The following is a 19,058-nucleotide window of genomic DNA, read 5'->3' as shown; positions in this document are numbered from 1 at the left end:
ATATGATTATAATATATTTAACAAAAAAATATACGCACATATCAATCTACAATTTTTAAAAAAGTTTATAACATTAAAAAATCAAATCCATATTGTGATATTTCTATCAAGATTTAATTGTGTAATTTTTGGGTCAGACTCATTGACCCATATTGCATGAGTAGTGATACAACACGAATCCATCTCTCATGAGAATAAATGGAACAATTAGCACTCATTGGATCTAGGTGATGCTCACAAAGGTGAAGCACCAAGACTTCCTGGGAGGTCACCCATCCTAGTACTACTCTAGCTTGAATGCACTTAACTACATAGTTTCCTCCATGGTTAAACCCACTCTGCTTGCAACCCCATTTGAAAAACCTTCACCAAGTGTTGTGCCTTATGAACCATTTATTAGAAAGCCTCTTAAGCTCATCAATTGATAAGTAGGAGATAATTTCCACAACAAGTCAAATTGTGATATCACTATTAGGATTTAACTCTGTAGTTTTTGGGTCAAACTCATTGGCCCATATTTCATGAGTAGTGATTCAACATGAATCCATCTCTCGTGAGAATTAATGGAACACTTGGCACTCATTGGATCTAGGTGATGCTCACAAAGGTGAAGCACCAAGACTTCCCGAGAGGTCACCCATCCCAGTACTACTCCAGCTTGAGCATGCTTAACTATGGAGTTTCCTCCATGGTTAAACCCACTCTGCTTGCAACCCCATTTGTGAAACCTTCACCAAGTGTTGTGCCTTATGAACCATTTATTAGAAAACCCCTTAAGCTCATCAATTGATAAGTAGGAGATAATTTCCACAAGAAGTCAAATTGTGATGTTGCTATCGGGATTTAACTATGTACTTTTTGGGTCACCCATATTTCATGAGTAGTGATTCAATACAAATCCATCTCTCACGAGAATAAATGGAACACTTAGCACACATTGGAACACTTAGCATCAATAACATCACCTAGATTCAATGAGTGCTAAGTGTTTCATTTATTCTCGTGATAGATGGATTCATGTTGAATCACTACTCATGAAATATGGGTCAATGAGTTTGACCAAAAAACTACACAGTTAAATCCTGAGAGCAATATCACAATTTGACTTGCTATGCAAATTATCTCCTACTTATCAATTGATGAGGTTAAAGGGCTTTCTAATAAATGGTTCATATGGCACAACACTTGGTGAAAGTTTTGCAAATGGAGTTGCAAGCAAAGTGGGTTTAACCATGGAGGAAACTTCGTAGTTAAGCGCGCTCAAGCTGGAGTAGTATTGGGATGGGTGACCTCTCGAGAAGTCTCGATGCTTCACCTTTGTGAGCATCACCTAGATCCAATGAGTGCTAAGTGATCCATTTATTCTCATGAGAGATGGACTTGTGTTGAATCACTACTCATGAAATATGAGTCAATGAGTTTGACCCAAAAAATACACAATTAAATCCTAATAGCAATATCACAATTTGACTTGTTGTGGAACTTATCTCCTGCTTATGAATTGAAGAGCTTAAGGGGCTTTCTAATAAATGGTTCATAAGGCACAACACTTGGTGAAGGTTTTGCAAATGAGGTTGCAAGCAGAGTGAGTTTAACCATGGAGGAAACTCCATAGTTAAGCGCGCTCAAGTTGGAGTAGTACTGGGATGGGTGACCTCCCGAGAAGTCTCGGTGCTTCACCTCTATGAGCATCACCTAGATCCAATGAGTGCTAAGTGTTTCATTTATTCTCATGAGAGATGGATTCACGTTGAATCACTACTCATGAAATATGGGTCAATGAGTTTGACCCAAAAACTACATAGCTAAATCCTGATAGCAATATCACAATTTGGACTGCTGTAGAAATTATCTCCTACTTATCAAATCTAATTCATAATTTTATTATATTATATAAAACATAAAAATGACAATTCTAAATAAATAAAAAATAAGGTTTAAAAGTTGCAGTCAAAACAATAGACACCTATCTATTAGCCACCAAAATTAGGTGAATAGTTTCATTTCTTCTTTTCTAGATTCATCCCAACTATCACTTAAATTCATTAATTCAATGTCTCATTCATTACGTATAATTTTACGGGAGGTTCAAATATCTATTCAAAATGTTTGAGAAACGGGGTCAGCTTTTCGAAATAATTTTAAAAGAGCTCGTCCATGGGCGAATTTACATATGGAGTTCTCTCTGTACCGTATAATATTTTCCATAGTCATTTTAGAGATACAACCTATATATAAAAATTAGGAATGAGGGTGAATTTGAATTCTACAATGGGAGGAGTACCAGGACTGAGGGAACAACTGAAATTAGCTCGTCAGTATGCTCTGGAAGGCCTCTATGACACTTCCATTATCTTTTTTGATGCCGCCATTTCTCAAATCGACAAGTAACTGCTGTATTTTTATCTCTCTTTATTGTGCTCTTAGATCGCTTGGATTTTGTACATGCTAATTTGAAATCATATTCGTGCTTCCCTTTTGAACTATGATCTTGGACACCATTGAAGTTTCTGTTCTCCCAGAATCCCCATTTCCGTTTTTGTATACAGATCCTGTTTCCGCGTCACTGCTGTTTGCTTTTATCGAATCCATATTTTCTTGCAATATAGTTTCTGCATTGGAATAGAACATTACATGTCTATTAGTTCAGAAATAGATTACGAATGTAATTTTCAATTTAACAAACAGTCACTGCGTATGCATTACGTAAAAGACGAGGGTATAAAACCACTCAAGACGACTCTAAATAGCAATACTAAGTAAACGATGCATCTGCTGGCTGACTTAATCCAGCATCCTTCAAATAGTATTTGAAACCTATGAAATTTAAATGTGAAATTGACGTAAAGATTTTGGTTTGGCCAGTAGTTTTCGTATATGTTTTTTCTCAATTTTATTTGCTCGAGGTAATATTGGTGTCAAACCCTTTTCTATTTTTGTTAAGAAAATGAATCTCTTCCTCGTAGAAGTTTTTGTCCAGAAGAGCTTCAGAAAATATCTCTATTTACACATGGTTATTTATAAATTTTTTTGTTTGTCTTAGAAGCTGCGTAAGCCACGTTTGAAGGGCTTCTATCCACCGAAGTTTATCTGGGACTAGTATTCACCCGTTCCATTTTGGCTGGCAAAATCATGCCGTATTAATGCTCAAAAGACGTCTTCCGGATCTTGAACTTGAATCATCTTCTTGGAAACAATCCGCCTTCTCTCTAAACCATTGTTGAACAGTGTTTTTATTTCAATGTATAATGTTAGGTTCTCTTGTTTCTAAAGTTTATATTATCTATATTAAGTACTTTTGTGTCCTGTTACTCTGTCAGCTGCATCTTGTCTGGTATCTTTCATTTTATAAGCGCTTCCTTTCGGCGATCATCTTTGTCCCTTATTTGATTACAGTAATTCTTGTACACTTGTTAACAACTGGCAAAACATGTTTTGTAATTGCGATCTTGTATTGCCATAATCTTGTAAAAGAAACAAATTACCATCTGCAGCAATAAAATTAAAGAGGAAAGACCTTATAAATTTGTGATTACAATTTTTAGGTTCCCGTTGATGCTTCAAAATACAGACTGTCTTTTTGGTAGGGTTTTCAAAAAATCAACTAGTACCATTTTAAACTCGTCTGCTACTTGAACATTAAAATCTTGGGGAAAAGAACCTATGCCCATGATAATCATGATCTGCTACATGTTTTTACGCCCAAACATAATCTATGAAAAATGAAACTATGTCAACTATTTATTCACAAATTAATTTTTTTTGCAACATTGATTAGTTCCCACCTGCAGGAGATTCTGAAGGCACTGTATCAAATGCCTATTGAATTGTCTACCAAGGTGGAATCATACCAGGTGTTGGAAAGACCTATGTCACTATGAAGGCTATTATCAGTCCAGAAATTTAAAATTTGAAAGTTTCCAACACTGGAAAATCCATAAAACAGCAAATTTTGTACTCTGGCAACATTTAGAAACCCTTTGATTTATTAGGGCATCTAAACATGTAAGCATTGGAGTTAATTATTAGGTATCAAAGAAGGATGTTAACTTAATAGAATCTCACAAGTCATAATTTTTCTGGCTAGATGAATCTTTAGATCTTAGCATCTTTCTACTTCAAAGTCATTGCCCCTAGAACTGTACTATGGTGATTTCTGAGGATTATTTGTTCCAATTTTCTTAGCACAACATTGAAAAGATGAAGGGACTCGAACCCAACACTTTTATCTCCAACCACTAGGCTATAACTTTTAGTTTTTACTTGGATCTTGCCAATGGAAGTTTCCGATAAGCTTATAATAATAGTGTTTGCAATAGTGTCACAAATTGAAAATCTCAGTGCCCACGATCACCAGATCCTCTTGGACATTTTGACAGCAAGCTGTACAATCGGAGTGTTGAAAATTTACAGCTTTAGGCACATTTTTAGTCACCATACTGAATTGCATTTTCTTTTTGGAAGTCTATATCTTGATGGGTTACCCACTGTAGCTGCCATATTCTTACACCTCTTGCGTGACTTTGGAACTGTTATTCCACATTTGGATTATACCACCATTGCCAGTTTTCTGTTTTATCTTTGAATTTGACAGTTAGTGTCGTTTCACTGGAATATCATTCTGGATACTGAACATCCTGGCAACCAGACAGTGGAGACTAGTAGTTATTCATTGACTCAGTGCCACCAAACATTTTACTTGCACATTCTCTGCTAGAAAATTGCATAAATTTTTATAGCTTCATTGTGTTGTCTCTGTTTCCAACCAGCTTAAATTTAAATAAGTTTGTGCATTTTGTAAGAATATTTCCAAGATTGGTCACCATGTGGCTTCCCTGAAAGGCCTTCATTCTGCTTCCATTGAATTCAATCTGAGGTGCTAGATTTACAAATCATCCTGTAATAAATTCAATCTGTGGTAAGTCTGTTCACTTGACAGTCTTTTGTCCACATGGAATTGCCCCCAAGGAAAAGCCTTGAAATGTTGTGAGATTGCCTCACAGCACACAATATGCAGATAAGCACGTTACATGAAAGAGAGATAATGAGAAGAAAGTGATCATCAATGGTACATTGGCATGGGTAATAAGTTGTGTTATGCTAGATAGCCATAGAATAGGGTGATTTTGACTGTGTTGATATGAGTAGCAAAAGTTGGATAGTTATCTGATAGGGTGACTTTGAATGTGACAATACGACTAGCAATGACTAGGTAGTCATACAATAGGGTGAGAGATTTTGACAACACCAGTAGGGTAGCAAAGCTAGATGGCCCTATGATAGGGCAAAATATGTGATAGGCGGATTGGATCCCATGGAGGTAGACAAGTAGACAAAATTTTCAAAAAACTTGTGATATAGACAATAAGATATGATAGGACATGTTGCTTAGAGGGTATCAGGTACATTCTAAAGAGAAAAGAGACATTTTGGCATGTCAACATAACAAGATGTCTCTGTGAGTATGGAATGTCATCCTATAGCAAGTGAGACATGTATCCACCACTTTAAAACAAACAATTGGAGAAAGTATCCAATTATTCTATGTCACAACTTATAAGAGTAAAAAGATTTATGATATATGATTCGATATGGGTATTTCATTAGGGCTGAGGTCTTCAAATTTGACGAAGAGCACATGAAGAAAAAGAAAAATAAAAATTTGGATCAACATCGAAGAAGGCCTAAATGTCCCCACCTCTTTTTATTGTCCCTAAATATTGAAATTCAATGCACAAGAGATAGAAGAACAAGATAAAAATAGAGGAATATTACAATATATCACACTCTGTCTTCAAGTACCAACAAAGTAACTTGGGTTCTAAAGAAGGGCACAACATTTAAAGACAAGTATGGGGGAATACAAACATGCACACTTTAATCTACATATGTAAAAGTACGAATTGCCTCATAGATCGTCCACCACCAGGTCATTGTCCTTCCAATCTTGATCATATGGGAGGGAGGCCAAGACTATAGTGGGACGATTGCTATAGCAGCCCTAGATGCCTTACCAATACTTGAAGTTAAGGATGAGGCTACTTTAGCATTCTCATGCAAAAGCTCAACCGAGGCAAGTGTGAAGGATCGTTGAAAGATCATCATCAATGCCATAACTTCTTCAAGTGAGTCGAACATACATGCCTCATAGGATGTGAGCAACTCAACTTGAGGCAAAGTTAAAGGAGCCACATTGTTGATCTTAGCAAAAGGGCCATTGACAAATTCAAGAGAAGTTAGAGCCTTCTCTATTGCAAGCACGAAAACAAAGAGAGTTTACTAGAGCAGATTCAAGGGGGAAACTCAAACAAAGGCCTTTCTTGGACTTTCTCTAAAAGGATGGAGAGGATATTAATTGATCTACTATAGCTAGCCGAAGAACCCCAAGAAAGATGGGATGACAATTAGCAAGTGGCTAGGCTGGGTAGACATGATCGCACTTGACACTGCTTGTGTATGTATCATGTTTATATGTTTAGGGAATGATGGGATATCAGGGAGCGAAGTGATCAACAGAGGCTCCTGGGAAGGAGAGATAAAGACTTGGACTTACTTAGCATTACGCCCAAGAGTCACTCCTAGAGCACCATGAAGGAAAACAAAGGATGTGGTTATATGAGGGATAGATGCAGTAGGAGTTGATATAGGAGAAAGAGCAAGTGATACAAACATTGAAATTAAGGATTTGATCCTTGCCGTTTGTGACAACATCATGTTCTAGGGCCCTAGCTTGTTGGTGATACTAATGCTCATGCACAAGTTGGTTCCATTGAGTGTGTAGACTAGGATGAGGAAGCTCTAGAGGCTGAGTAGATCCTAGTCTATGAGGGTGTTTGTTGTTATAGTGATTGGCACAGAAGAGGGCCCTACCAATGAAGTAGGAGGTGTTGTTGTAGGGCAAGTGCTAGCTCAACCATGGTTGCTCTTGCTCTTTTTGCTTTGCTAGCGGTAGAAGGGACAATAAGTGCCCTTAGAACTTGGGGAGTAGTTGCTAGAGGAGATGTGGAAGCTTGTGGTGACCTCTTACCCTTATTGTAGACAATAGGACATGATATGTTTGTCAAGTTCAAAAGCACAAATGGAAGTTGAGCCGTAGGCTTAGGCATCATTGATGCCATTCCTTTTTCTATGCTAGGTGTAGATGCAGGATCAAAAGACACTATTAGAGGTTGTGAAGTCCTCGATGGGCACAGGGGCTTCCCTTGAGATACATGCTTGCCTTGGGCCCCTGATGAAGAGAGAACAAAGGACAAAGCATGTTGAACCTTAGGGGTGGGTTAAGACAAGAATAAAAATGGGAGAGGTAATAGGTGCTACAAATTTATAAGAAAGTTTCTCAACTTTGTACTTGTCATATGCTAAGAATGATAAATTCTATCGAAAATGATCCAATAAGAAGCCCTAAGGGATACTAGGGGCCGATATCCAATGTCCTGAATCATATGCACAGTACCCTCGTAGGAGAATATAGGCACTTATGGACCATTGAGGGGACCATCCCGGTAAAGGTCATCTAGGGGATGGCTAACTTTAGTGTGAAAAGTTTCAACTAAGGGATAATGACAAAAGTTGTAGAAATTGCCTTAGCTCCCATAGGGACCATCAAGGTAGTTGACTTCAAAGGGGGAAGTGATCGACCATTATGAGTCCTAATGGTTGCTTGATGCTCCTCATATCACACGTGGTGTAGTACATTCATGAAGAGTACCTCCTCCTTGATAACATCCTCTCTACACGTATCAACTGTTATGCCTCTCGTAGTCCTTCCATTGATTTGTGTTGGGATACAAGGGAGAAGGCTCTATACTACATGTGGCATCTAGAGGGGTAAATGGTAGCTTTGTGTTACGCATCCTTTGATTGGGTGGCAAGATGGGAGCGATGGTCACCATGTTGACAAATGTGCCATCACTCAATGGAAGAAAATGATGTAGAAAACTGAGCTTTTTGTTAGGCTTACTAAAATGTGGAGAAGGAAATTTTCCACCCTTGCGATTGATAAAGTCTCAAGGAATGAATCAACCTTAGTGCCACCTTATCGAACTAGCACTTTGGTGAGCTAGGATGATCAAGAAGACTAATTGATTAACTAGAAATCTAATTTTATATGAAATGCAAGGTAACTTAAAGAATCTGAAATAAATTGTCTATACTAATAGTTGTATATATTTAAAATATTGCAAATATGAAAACACATTCTATATCGATTTCTTTTTAGCAAATAGCCTTAGATAGTTTGATACTTCATTATGATATACTCCTTTGATTCAACAACAATCAAGCAATGCAAATTGATGCTTGATTAATTACTTTTTTGATTTAACAAGAATGCCAAAGTGATAGTTAATAATGATTATGATTGTTCGACTCTAAATCAAACACAATATGATGATTGGCATCCCATTTTAAGATTCAAATTATGAATGAATGATTGCAAGAGAATTGACATGCCTGAATGACCGATGAGAGTGATAACAAGAAGATAGCCTTTCTCAAATGCGGTCTTCCAATAAAATCTTATTACTGTGGTATTAATTGATCACCATATGATATGTAGAAGCTGTATGGTAGAATTATGCAAACATATATATTCATGAACTAAGTGTATAGCATGAAGAAGAGTTTCTTAGTCATGTTGATGTTATTTTATGCCACTACAACATGTAGGATGAAAATACAGTAATCTAGGACAAAACGCCAAATATCAAATCCTCTCTTGAGTAAGTATGCCAATATGCTAAAAAATGTATATGGATTGTGTGATCAAATGAGACAACCTTAGGTCCTATAGTTATGACTTTCGCTCATTTGTAATGATGTGTTATGTTGGGTATCAAAAAGGGACTTCCACTATTTACTCAATGGATATTAGCAACTTCAACTATTTCAAACCAAAAAATTGCACAAGGAAACAATTTAGAAAGTTATTCTACTTGTAGAATGCAAGAGATTGTGAATGTCGTTGTGCCTTTACTAGACTTTGTCTGGTCATCAACATCAACCAAGCTAGTATGATCTCCTAAGGTAAATATAGGATGTTCAAACTATTACCATTCCATTGACATCATCAATGGATGCATATCAATATGCAAGAAATTATTGAAATAAAGCTCATAAATATGCTAGTTGACCATGCAAGTACAAACTTACAATAAACAAGCAGCTAGTAGTATGGTCTAAATGAGCTCAACAAAGGTGCATCCACAATTACTTTCATCCAACTTCTAGTTCTACTCAACGTGAAATAAAATCTACTCTAGTGAGGGCTTGTAGAAACCATGTAATACTCCAAAATATTACAAGTAATCCACCATGAAGACCCACCATGAATTGAGAACAATTTGACATTATCATAGCAATAATTTCTCCAAATCTTCCCCTACTATATCTCTAATGAGTTACAAATGGGAAGGCCTAATCTTTTTATAATTGAACTACAATGAAGGGCTCTAATCAATTCAAGATCAATGGCCAAGATTAAGTCAACAATACACTAATCCAACTATTTTTTTTATGGGCAAATTGCTACCAAGGGGGTATCACCCATATATTGATATCAGAAAAATGTTACATAAGGTCTTATAGACCAGAAAACCGCAAGGGGATCACCTCACCACGAGGGAAAAATGCACATAACCCCAACAATAGATACACATAGAAACAAGTAATAAGTACAGTAATAGACAAACCAGTAGCAGACATACATCTCGACAATGGATTGCCAAGAAGCAATGAAACCTCAGATCCGACATGCCTTATGGCAAGACACCACACCTGAGATTCATAATTTGGTGAGAACATCCACTTAGCTTTCCTACCAAAAGATCCCCAAACCATTAGGAGCATCAATAGCGTAGCTGAAAGAACCAAATCATCCTTGCAAAGACCGCAAGAACTTGGCCTCAAGTCAGTACAAAAGGAGGTTTCCATTTAGGTGGTCCAGATGACCCCTAAACATGCACCTCCAATTCGGGGCATTGAGCCCCAGTGTTCTAGGTGAACAATCTCAACGCAATCCACGAGGAGCGTCACCCACTTAGAATGCGTGAGATAAGATTTAATTGATGCTTGGTCGGAAGCTTGGGCAACCTCCTCTCGCTTTTGTTTGTTCGTTTTCCTACCCGAACGTTTGTGAATGGGGTCAATCTTCAACAATTTTGTTGCCGATTGGAAAATTGACCTCGGTGCCACAATGTCCAGTTCATCCATGAAGTTGTTTTCATTGATCTCATCCTTAGGAAAACTCAACTCCTTAGGAGCCACATCCAGGAGGAGTGCATTTCGCTTGGTTCAACATGTGCATTAGATAAATCAGCTTGAAGGTTAAGATGTTCATTCATGTTCAATGGGCATTAATAATCAGCATGTGCATCAAAAGATTCGACGTGGAGAGAGAGTTTAACATCCTGGACCACGCACAGTGTGATTGACTTGGGTACATCAGGCAAATGGAAGGGCGATAATAATTAGTAGGGGCATGTGAGGTGAGATTAGCGTCGATCCTCAACTTCTTTTTTGGAGGCCACCGTTTGGCCAAGGGAATTGGACAAGCTGTTTCCCAATGTTTACAACTTTGACACCAAAGACAAAATTTGCGGTTATTTTCAACTTCCAGACGTTGAATCCAATCTCCATTGGGCGATGCCAAGCATATGGATTTAGGAATTTGATAAATGGCTAGAACATAGATTCTGGTGGCTTGAGCAGAGTCATCGGATCTTATATTAACTTTGAGAGTCCGATTGAGGGAGGAACCAATTGATTCCAAAACCCTAACAAACCAAAATTCAAGAGGTAAATTCTAGAGGTTAATCTAGATTGAATCACTCTATGTATTGATTGCCAAAGGATTGAAAAGAGGCTCCCAAGCCTAAACAAAAACATGTTGCGAATGATCATCTAGCTTTTTTGACTCCCTATCTTTGAGGTCCCAAGCACCGGAGTTAACCACAAAAAACTACATTGGTAGAAAATGGATATTGAGTGCAACACAACCCCTCATCTCCATAGCCCAACTGCGAATTTTGTCGTGAGGTAGGTTTTTGCCAAAGACTCTTCCAATGATCGCATTGCCTTTGAGGGCTTCCACATCTCAATAGATCATATCAGACACATCGATCCGAACAGACGACATTGAGTTTTGACAGAGCCATTTTTCATATAACTCAATCGGCTTTTTACATGCATTTCCACTAATCCAACTAATTGTTACAAGCATTAAATGCTTGTATAATTACAATAAAGTACCATATTTTGGTCCAATGAGAAAATAACATAACTTTTAGGAGACAATAAGAAAATAGTTCAAATAGAAGCGTCAAGTTGACTGCACATGTACACTTGAGTGATTTGATTTAATGTGCTTGGATAGGGCGACGATATTAGTAGGGGCATGGGAGGGGAGATTAGCATTAACCCCTGACTTCTTTTTTGGAGTCCACCGTTTGGCCAAGGGAACAGAACAAGCTATTTCCCAATGTTTGCGACTTCAACACTGAAGACAAAATTTGTAACTTCTAGACTTTGAATCCAATCTCCATTGGGTGATGCCAAGCATATGGATTTAGGTATTTGATAAATGGCTAGAACACAGATTCTGATAGCTTGAGCAGAGTCATCGGATCCCATATCAACAACTAGAATTCGACCGAGGGAGGAACCTATCGATTCCAAAACCCTAACAAACCAGAATTCAAGAGGTAAATTCTAGAGTTTAACCTAGATTGAACCGCTATATGGATTGACTACTAGAGGATTGAAAAGAGGCTGCCAAGCCTAAACAAAAACATGTTGCGAATTGATCATCTAGCTTTTTAACTAAGCACCCTATCTTTGAGGTCTCGAGCACCGAAGTTGACCACGAAAAACTGCACTGGCAAAAAATGGTACAACACAACCCCAGATCTCCATAGCCCAACTGCGAATTTTGTCGTGAGGTAAGTTTTTGCCAAAGACTCTTTCGATGATCACATTGCGTTTGAGGGCTTCCAGATCTGGATAGATCATAGCAGACACGTTGATCTGAATGGAAGACACCCCAGCGGTTTCGACGACATCGAGTTTTGGTAGAGCCATTTTTTTATATAGCTCAATCTGCTTTTTACATTCATTTCCCACTAATCCAACTAATTGTTACAAGCATTAAATGCTTATATAATTACAATAAAGTACCATATTGTGGACCAATGAGAAAATAACATAGCCTTTAGGAGACAATAAGAACATAGTTCAAATAGAAGCATCAAGTTGACAACACATGTACACTTGCATGATTTGATTGAATGTGATTGGATAGGTGCAACTAGAGCCTTGTGATTGGTTGAAGATTGGTGGGCGCCACCTCAACATGCTTAACCTATGAACTTGATCAATTCTTTGCAGATGAAGAAATATTTTTTGATTCTCAACATTATCAAGTCTTCAATTGTGATGGCTTATATTTCCTCAAAGCTTCATTTTCAATTTGCTACATCTATGGGAAATCTTCTCATTGCACTTGTTTGTTCTTTTGAAATCTTGATTTTCTTGGCCATGATCTTCTTGAAGTGATAAACTACTTCATGTACTTGGATTCTCTTGATCCAATTGGACTTGGATTTCCAAAGGGAATTCAAGTTGGTGATAATCTTTTTCCATTTGTAGCCTCGATCTTTCTCTTGGTTTGTTGATCTCTATTTTCATGTTGCATGGAGTTTTGCATTTCCACATTGATCTGCAATTTTGAGCATCATCCTCTTACTTGAAATCTTGAGCTTGATACTTGCCATAGTTCCTTGTTCTGTAAGCCATCTCCTTCATTCATAATTACCATGCAAAACAAAAAGAAGAAATGGATTAAATTCGTGAAATAGATACAATTTTTTTTTTTAATATAGCATTTTCACCTTCAAATTATGAGATTAGGTAGCTGAGATTGACTTGAAAACTCTTATTCTTTTAACCCAATTTAAAACTATTTTGACATGTAATTGCTGGAAAGTCCAAGTTTGAAAGGGGGCAGCATTATATCACGTTTGAATTGCCACTTTACAAGCTGGTAGATATCAGGGGCACAAAGTCCCAAGTGGGACATGGAGTGGTTAGATTCTGACCTCTCCGAGTCCTAATTCACTCACCATTAGTTCTTTCTTTCTTGCTTTCTTCACTCAAACGAACTCGTTGCTCCTCTTTCTCCTTGGCATCTTCAGATCTGAAACTCAATTTTAACCATCAGTTTTTTGGAATCTTAAGCTTTAACCCAAGCTTTCCAGATGTATGAAAAGGAGGTTGATTTTCATCCTTTTATATCTGACTTTCATGTTATAAAGCTGTGGAGGCGATCAGAAAAAACTATATACATGAATGCTGCCCCCATGGTGAAGAAATTTCCCCAAATCAAGGGGCCTGAAATCAGGGCCATGAAGTCCCACGTGGGACATGGAGGGGTTGGATTCCGACATCTCCAAGTCCCAACCCCCTTCAAACATCATCTTCAATCAAACTTAAGATCTGCTTCTTTACATGTAACATGATGTCTGGGTTCATTCTTAGTTCAAAATCAGAAGTTTGATCATGAATAGGCTACCCTTTTAACATCCGATTCATGCCCAGACCTGCTTTACATTCATGGCACCACCTCATAAATTCCTAATCTCATTCCCATGAAATAATTAGTTCTCCTTGCATCTGACTTAGGCGCCCTTCTTTCGTTGATAGCAGAGGCAAATTCTAATGAGTAAGGCTGAATTACTTAACTCAGAATGGGTGGTGGAAATTTGGGATCCCTCATCCACGTGTGGACATGAGGGGGTTGGAATCCGACTCTTCCATGTCCAGTCTTGGAGATGAGGGGGTCGGATTCTGACCCCTTCATGTCCACTCTTCTTCTTCATGGTTTGGACCTGAAGTTTCATCTTTACTTGCCATTTCATTTTAACTTTCCATCTGATTTCCACAGTTTTAATTCAAATTCTTTCCCTTGGTCAATGATTTCAGTCTGATTTGCACATTTTAATTACAAAGTTTCCACATCAAAGATCTGATTTACATATTTTGGTTTGGGAATTAGTCTCTTTGTCCCTCCAAATCTGTCTTAACTAATGAGGAAAACTGATTTACAACCTAAATTCCACACCATTTGATACAACCAAGTCCATGAAATTGAGATTTTCTGTCATTGATGCAAGAGATTTTAGGATTTTTGTTCACATGTGGACATGAAGGGAGTGAAATCCGACCCCTCCATGTCCAACCTTGAGTTTCTCGCATGAATAAAGTTCATGATTTTTAAGCAATTTTGGTGGATTTTCCTTCTTTTTACATATTTTCTTCCTTTTTTTGTCCTTAGGTTCTTTTTCATTTCAACCTCCAAAACTTAATGTTTTTTCTTATCCAAACTCATCTCATATTTGCATCTTCCAAGTTGATATCTCCTTTGGCAATCACCTTGATTCATCTTTCTTCATCTCATTCCACCGAGTGTTCTTTTCTTGTCTTGCTTTTCTCCATTTCAACTCTAAACCTTACAATTGGAATTCCATCCACTCTTGTTGAGGGAAACTTAAGGCTCCATTTTGGGCTAGCTAATTAAGCCTTGGACCTCTAGTTCAGTCTTCCTAGGACTTGCCTAAGTGCTGAGCTTCTCACAACTCCACTCTCATTTTCTCAACTCACTCGACCCTAAGCGGGTGGAAGTTTTCCAAAGTCATCTCACTATGTTGGAGACTTTGAAATAGCTACCAAGGCCAACTAAGACCATGATGGTGTGAAAACCTCACAACAGGTCCATGATGTGGAGTATTAATATTACCATTGATAACTTTATGTAATTCCTAATCTTGAAAGACAAGGTGTGACTGCAATGAGAGTTACAATCTTTGCAACTCCTCACCTGTAGTGAGGGTGGGTGGTGGCACGCCACAACTTGTGGTCTCCCTCCATGCAAGTACGAAGTGCCAACCTGACTTGAAGGCATTGTTCAATGAACTCAAATTCTCATTTGATGGATGATTCACTAGTACCAACACCTTATCGTAGTTGACCCAATGCCCGCAGATTTAGCAGTACACTTTGCACCAGTAGTTCCAAGTATAGCAGTGGTATATGCAGCTGATCCTTTTGACATTAGAAAAGATTTTGTTGTAGAGGAAGTTAAAATATGGCATTACTATAAAATCAATTAATGAGAATATATATATATATATATATATATATATATATATATATATATATATATATATATATATATATATATATATATATATATGTATGTATGTATATAGTATGTGTATGTATATGTGTGTATATATATATATGTATGTATATCATAGAACCAAAAATTGCGGCGATTCAAACGATTTTGGCGATTCGGCGATTTGAGCAAGCTTAGGGAATTTTTTCTAACTTCGTAACTCGTCTCGGTGATTAATTGCCAGAAATTGCCAAACTCAGTGACTTTGTCAAAAATAGGCAAAAATTGGCCCCAAAAATCGTCAAGTTGGTAAAAATCACCATTTTTTTTTACGTATGTGATGGATTTATTATTTATGTATGTTAGGCTTTAGCTTCTATTTGATGATGTTATAGTGTGTTTAAATCATATTCAGTAAAGGGTGCATGAAATATGTTTAAAATCGTTAAAATCTTTAAATTTCAAGGGTTTTTTCACTTTGCCAATTCATAGGCGATTCATGATTTGAGTAGGCCTTGCCGATTCCGAGTTTTGGTTCTTTGATATATATATATATATATATATATATAATTGCCGATTCTAAATTCTAACTATAGGAGATGGTGGCCTATCAAGTCTATGGCCCCACGGGGCCAATTATCATTCATTCTAGTGGGCAGAATATATATATATATATATACGCACACAATTGGGCCATTGGTATGTATGTATATCATTGGGTCATATACTCTATATACTTATATGTGTGTGTGCATATATATGCATTGATTGTATTACTTTATGAATGCATATGTTTATATATATGTATATATGTACATATATATTTTATGCTCCTTGTTTTTATAAATGTCTATATATACATTTATATAGCCTTGAAATTATCATTATATAATTGGTTGAGTAATTGAGTTATTTTGTTTGAAAGATTAGAATTATATATCCCAATTCTTGCATGCACAAACAACTTTGTAAGTTCTCTTGTCAAAAGTTTGATTAGATTTTCAAATAATAGGATTAAACAAGAGAAGTGTTACCTTAACCAACCAATTGGATGACTGAAAGCTTATGACCACTAACTTGACCCCATGACTCTATGGTAACCAAAGAACCTAAGGGTTAACTTATCTTTTGGCTCTTGACAAAGATGACAACTTTGACCTTTCCTTGTGTTTGTGCCCTACGCCTTGATGATACTCTCCCTTCTGATTTCGAGGGTGATCAAACCTCCTGCATCCGCTTAGACACAAAATTTAGTTATATATAATCCTCTTACTATACTAGGCATTTACATAACAAAATATTAGTTGCTACAATTACATCTTTAATTCCATTAATCCATCAACAAATGTTTAAATATTCCAAATAACAACGTCACATCTCTAATTATGCAATTTAAACAATTATATAAAAATTTGATGGAAGAGGGATGTAAAATGATCTATCTAACCTAACCCACTTTTTGTCCTGCCTCTCCACCTTACTGACCACATAAAACAGAAAAAAGAAGAAGCTTATCTTCATTCTAAATGTTATCGCTACAGTTGAACCTTATAATTAGTATATTTATTTTTGACGATTTCATATTTTATTTACATATATTTCCACTTAAACCATTGAGGGACTCAAAACAATGCCATTCCGCATCCACACATCCGGTTGCATTGCCATGGAACTTTACTTATTAGTGTGGTTAGGTAAGTTTACCAATTTTTCCCAGGAAAATCTTTTGATATGGTTGACAAAATGAAGTTTGAAAGCATGATTTCTGTAGTGTTTTTGCTGTTGAAACCATAGTCCCAAGCCTTGGACTTGGTGAGTCATTGGTAGTTTGTCTTTTGACTTGGACTCTTGCTTGGTCAAAACTCATGATAGGAAAAGTATTTCACATTTTGCTATTGGTCATGTTACTAAGAAATTGTGTGATGCATCAAATGGTAAAATAGATTTCATGAAACTAATCTAATTATATTAAAGCCAGGAAATTCTGACTATTGCTATTGGTGTTTTATCTCCCAGTTTTAATATTTTTTCTGTTTTCTTATCAGACTTGGTTAGACTTTGCAAGTATTCCCTTCGATTGAATTAATTGACAATACTTTCCAAGTTTTAAAACTCTGGTTGAGACTGACATTTTTGGAGTTGTCCTGTTAGTTTGGCATCTATAATTATTTAGACATATTTTAGGAAAATGTGTTTACTATTGGGATTATAGGGCAGTTAAGAAGTATAACCCTACCTGGAGTTGAGAAGTAAAACCTTACTTGGATTGCTTTTATTTCAGGATATCAAGCTTAGGAGTACGATTTAAAAGTAATAAATTGTTATAGGAATTACATATTGGACAATTTTTAAAAGGGAGATTTTGTACATGAAAGGACAATTGCTGCATCAAAATAGAAACCTAGTTTTTTATATTAATGGAAAACTGTGTTGCACTGGAACACCTCCCTGCCCTTGGTCCACAACCATATCCCTGTGCCATTTTCACATTCAAATATTGTTTTTAGGTTTCTGAGAGTGTGTCTAGGCATCTTCATATTGAATTTCCTTGTTTCCCTGTTGCCAATGAAAGGGGGACTTTGATGGAACACAGCTTGGAAGTGAATTTGTAAGCTAGTGTTTCTAGAAGGCAGGATTTTCTGCTGTAGGAGTGGCATCAAATATTGCAGTTCTCTTAATAAGATTAAAGGATAGGAGTTACTGTTAGAATATCATTAAGATGAGCATTAGACTTAGCAATTAAATGGCATTGTTAATTTATGTGTGAATAATTATACATGTGGACATGAAAACATTTTCATGCATTTCCTGAACCATCTTGCTTTATGATTTCCTTTACAACAATAAGTTTCAATCCTGTGAGTGATTTTAAGCATAAGATGAATTGCATATCTGCTTTTTTGTTCAGGCCAAAATGAGTCTGCTATTTCTTGAAATAATTTGAGTGGTTGTTGGGGTCCTAAGTACTTGCAAGTGCATATAGCATGGGTAATTTATGCTCTCTGTTAGTGCACAGTACATTAAATCTGTGTTTCACTTTCATATTAGTACATAAAATTTAGTTTCTGTGTTGCTGGAGATGACTTTATTGATTCTGACACGTACCTGACTTTTTCAGACATTTGAGCATCCTTGACGATCCTTTAGTTCACAACAAATGGATAAAATTCAGGAAAGATCTTTCAGAGGAATTAGAGATTATAAAGCAGTTGGATTCCGAAAGAGAAGCCTTCAAGGAAGCTACAGGAACCATGAAGCCCTCTTCGCCCAGGCTTCCCTCAAAACCATATATGTTCCAACCAGTAGAAGAGTATTCCTCCTTTCCGAGCAGTTTTGATGACCCTGACGTTTGGAGACCACCTAGTCGAGATCCTCAACAACAATATGGTAGTAGAAGACCAACAAGGGCAGGTCAGATGTCTGCTGCCCAGTCCAGAAAAGATGCTTCCTGGGCCCGAGGGTCAACTAGAGGAGGAGATGCAAAGGGTGTTGGAGCAGGGCTTAACCGTGGGGCTAAAGGTAATGCTGCAGGCACTTCAGGAAAAACTGGTGCAGGAGGTCGAGGGATAGGAAACTCAGGGCAGCAGGGCAAAAAGGGTGTTGCTGCTAATCGGTCTACTCCGAACAAAAGGGATTCTCTGGTGATTGTTTTATTTGCTTTATATTGTTCAATTTTCTTTGTCAATGAACTCCATTATCTTCCTGTCTCTTTGTATAAAGAAAACTTTCTTATTCTGTTCTTCAAGATTTTGCGTTAGCATTCCTCTTTTCTAACAAAAACCTCTTTATGAAACAATGATCCTAAGTGAACTGAACAAAATGCTTCGCCTTTTGTTTTACATCTAACGAAATTCATTGAATTAACTTGCAAAACATTAATTGTACTGAG

General features: G+C 37.0%; 1 protein-coding gene across 1 annotated transcript in view; it reads left to right on the top strand.

Moving 5' to 3' along the window:
* The first annotated feature begins 2,116 nt into the window (after positions 1-2,116).
* The window catches only part of ERH3 (P-loop containing nucleoside triphosphate hydrolases superfamily protein), a 111,454-nt gene continuing 94,512 nt past the window's right edge, over positions 2,117-19,058 (top strand). The window contains exons 1-2 of the mRNA XM_089800027.1: positions 2,117-2,387; positions 18,288-18,810. Coding sequence (XP_089656153.1) covers positions 2,248-2,387; positions 18,288-18,810 — 663 coding nt within the window. The 5' untranslated portion in view covers positions 2,117-2,247. The remainder of the gene's footprint in view (positions 2,388-18,287; positions 18,811-19,058) is intronic.

Source organism: Cupressus sempervirens, chromosome 9 (assembly GCF_028749045.1).
Source record: "Cupressus sempervirens isolate cs-2001-9-10 chromosome 9, ASM2874904v1, whole genome shotgun sequence".
NCBI classification, from domain to species: domain Eukaryota; kingdom Viridiplantae; phylum Streptophyta; class Pinopsida; order Cupressales; family Cupressaceae; genus Cupressus; species Cupressus sempervirens.
The sequence above is the reverse complement of the archived record's forward strand: the minus strand, read 5'-3'. Positions and strand labels throughout refer to the sequence as shown.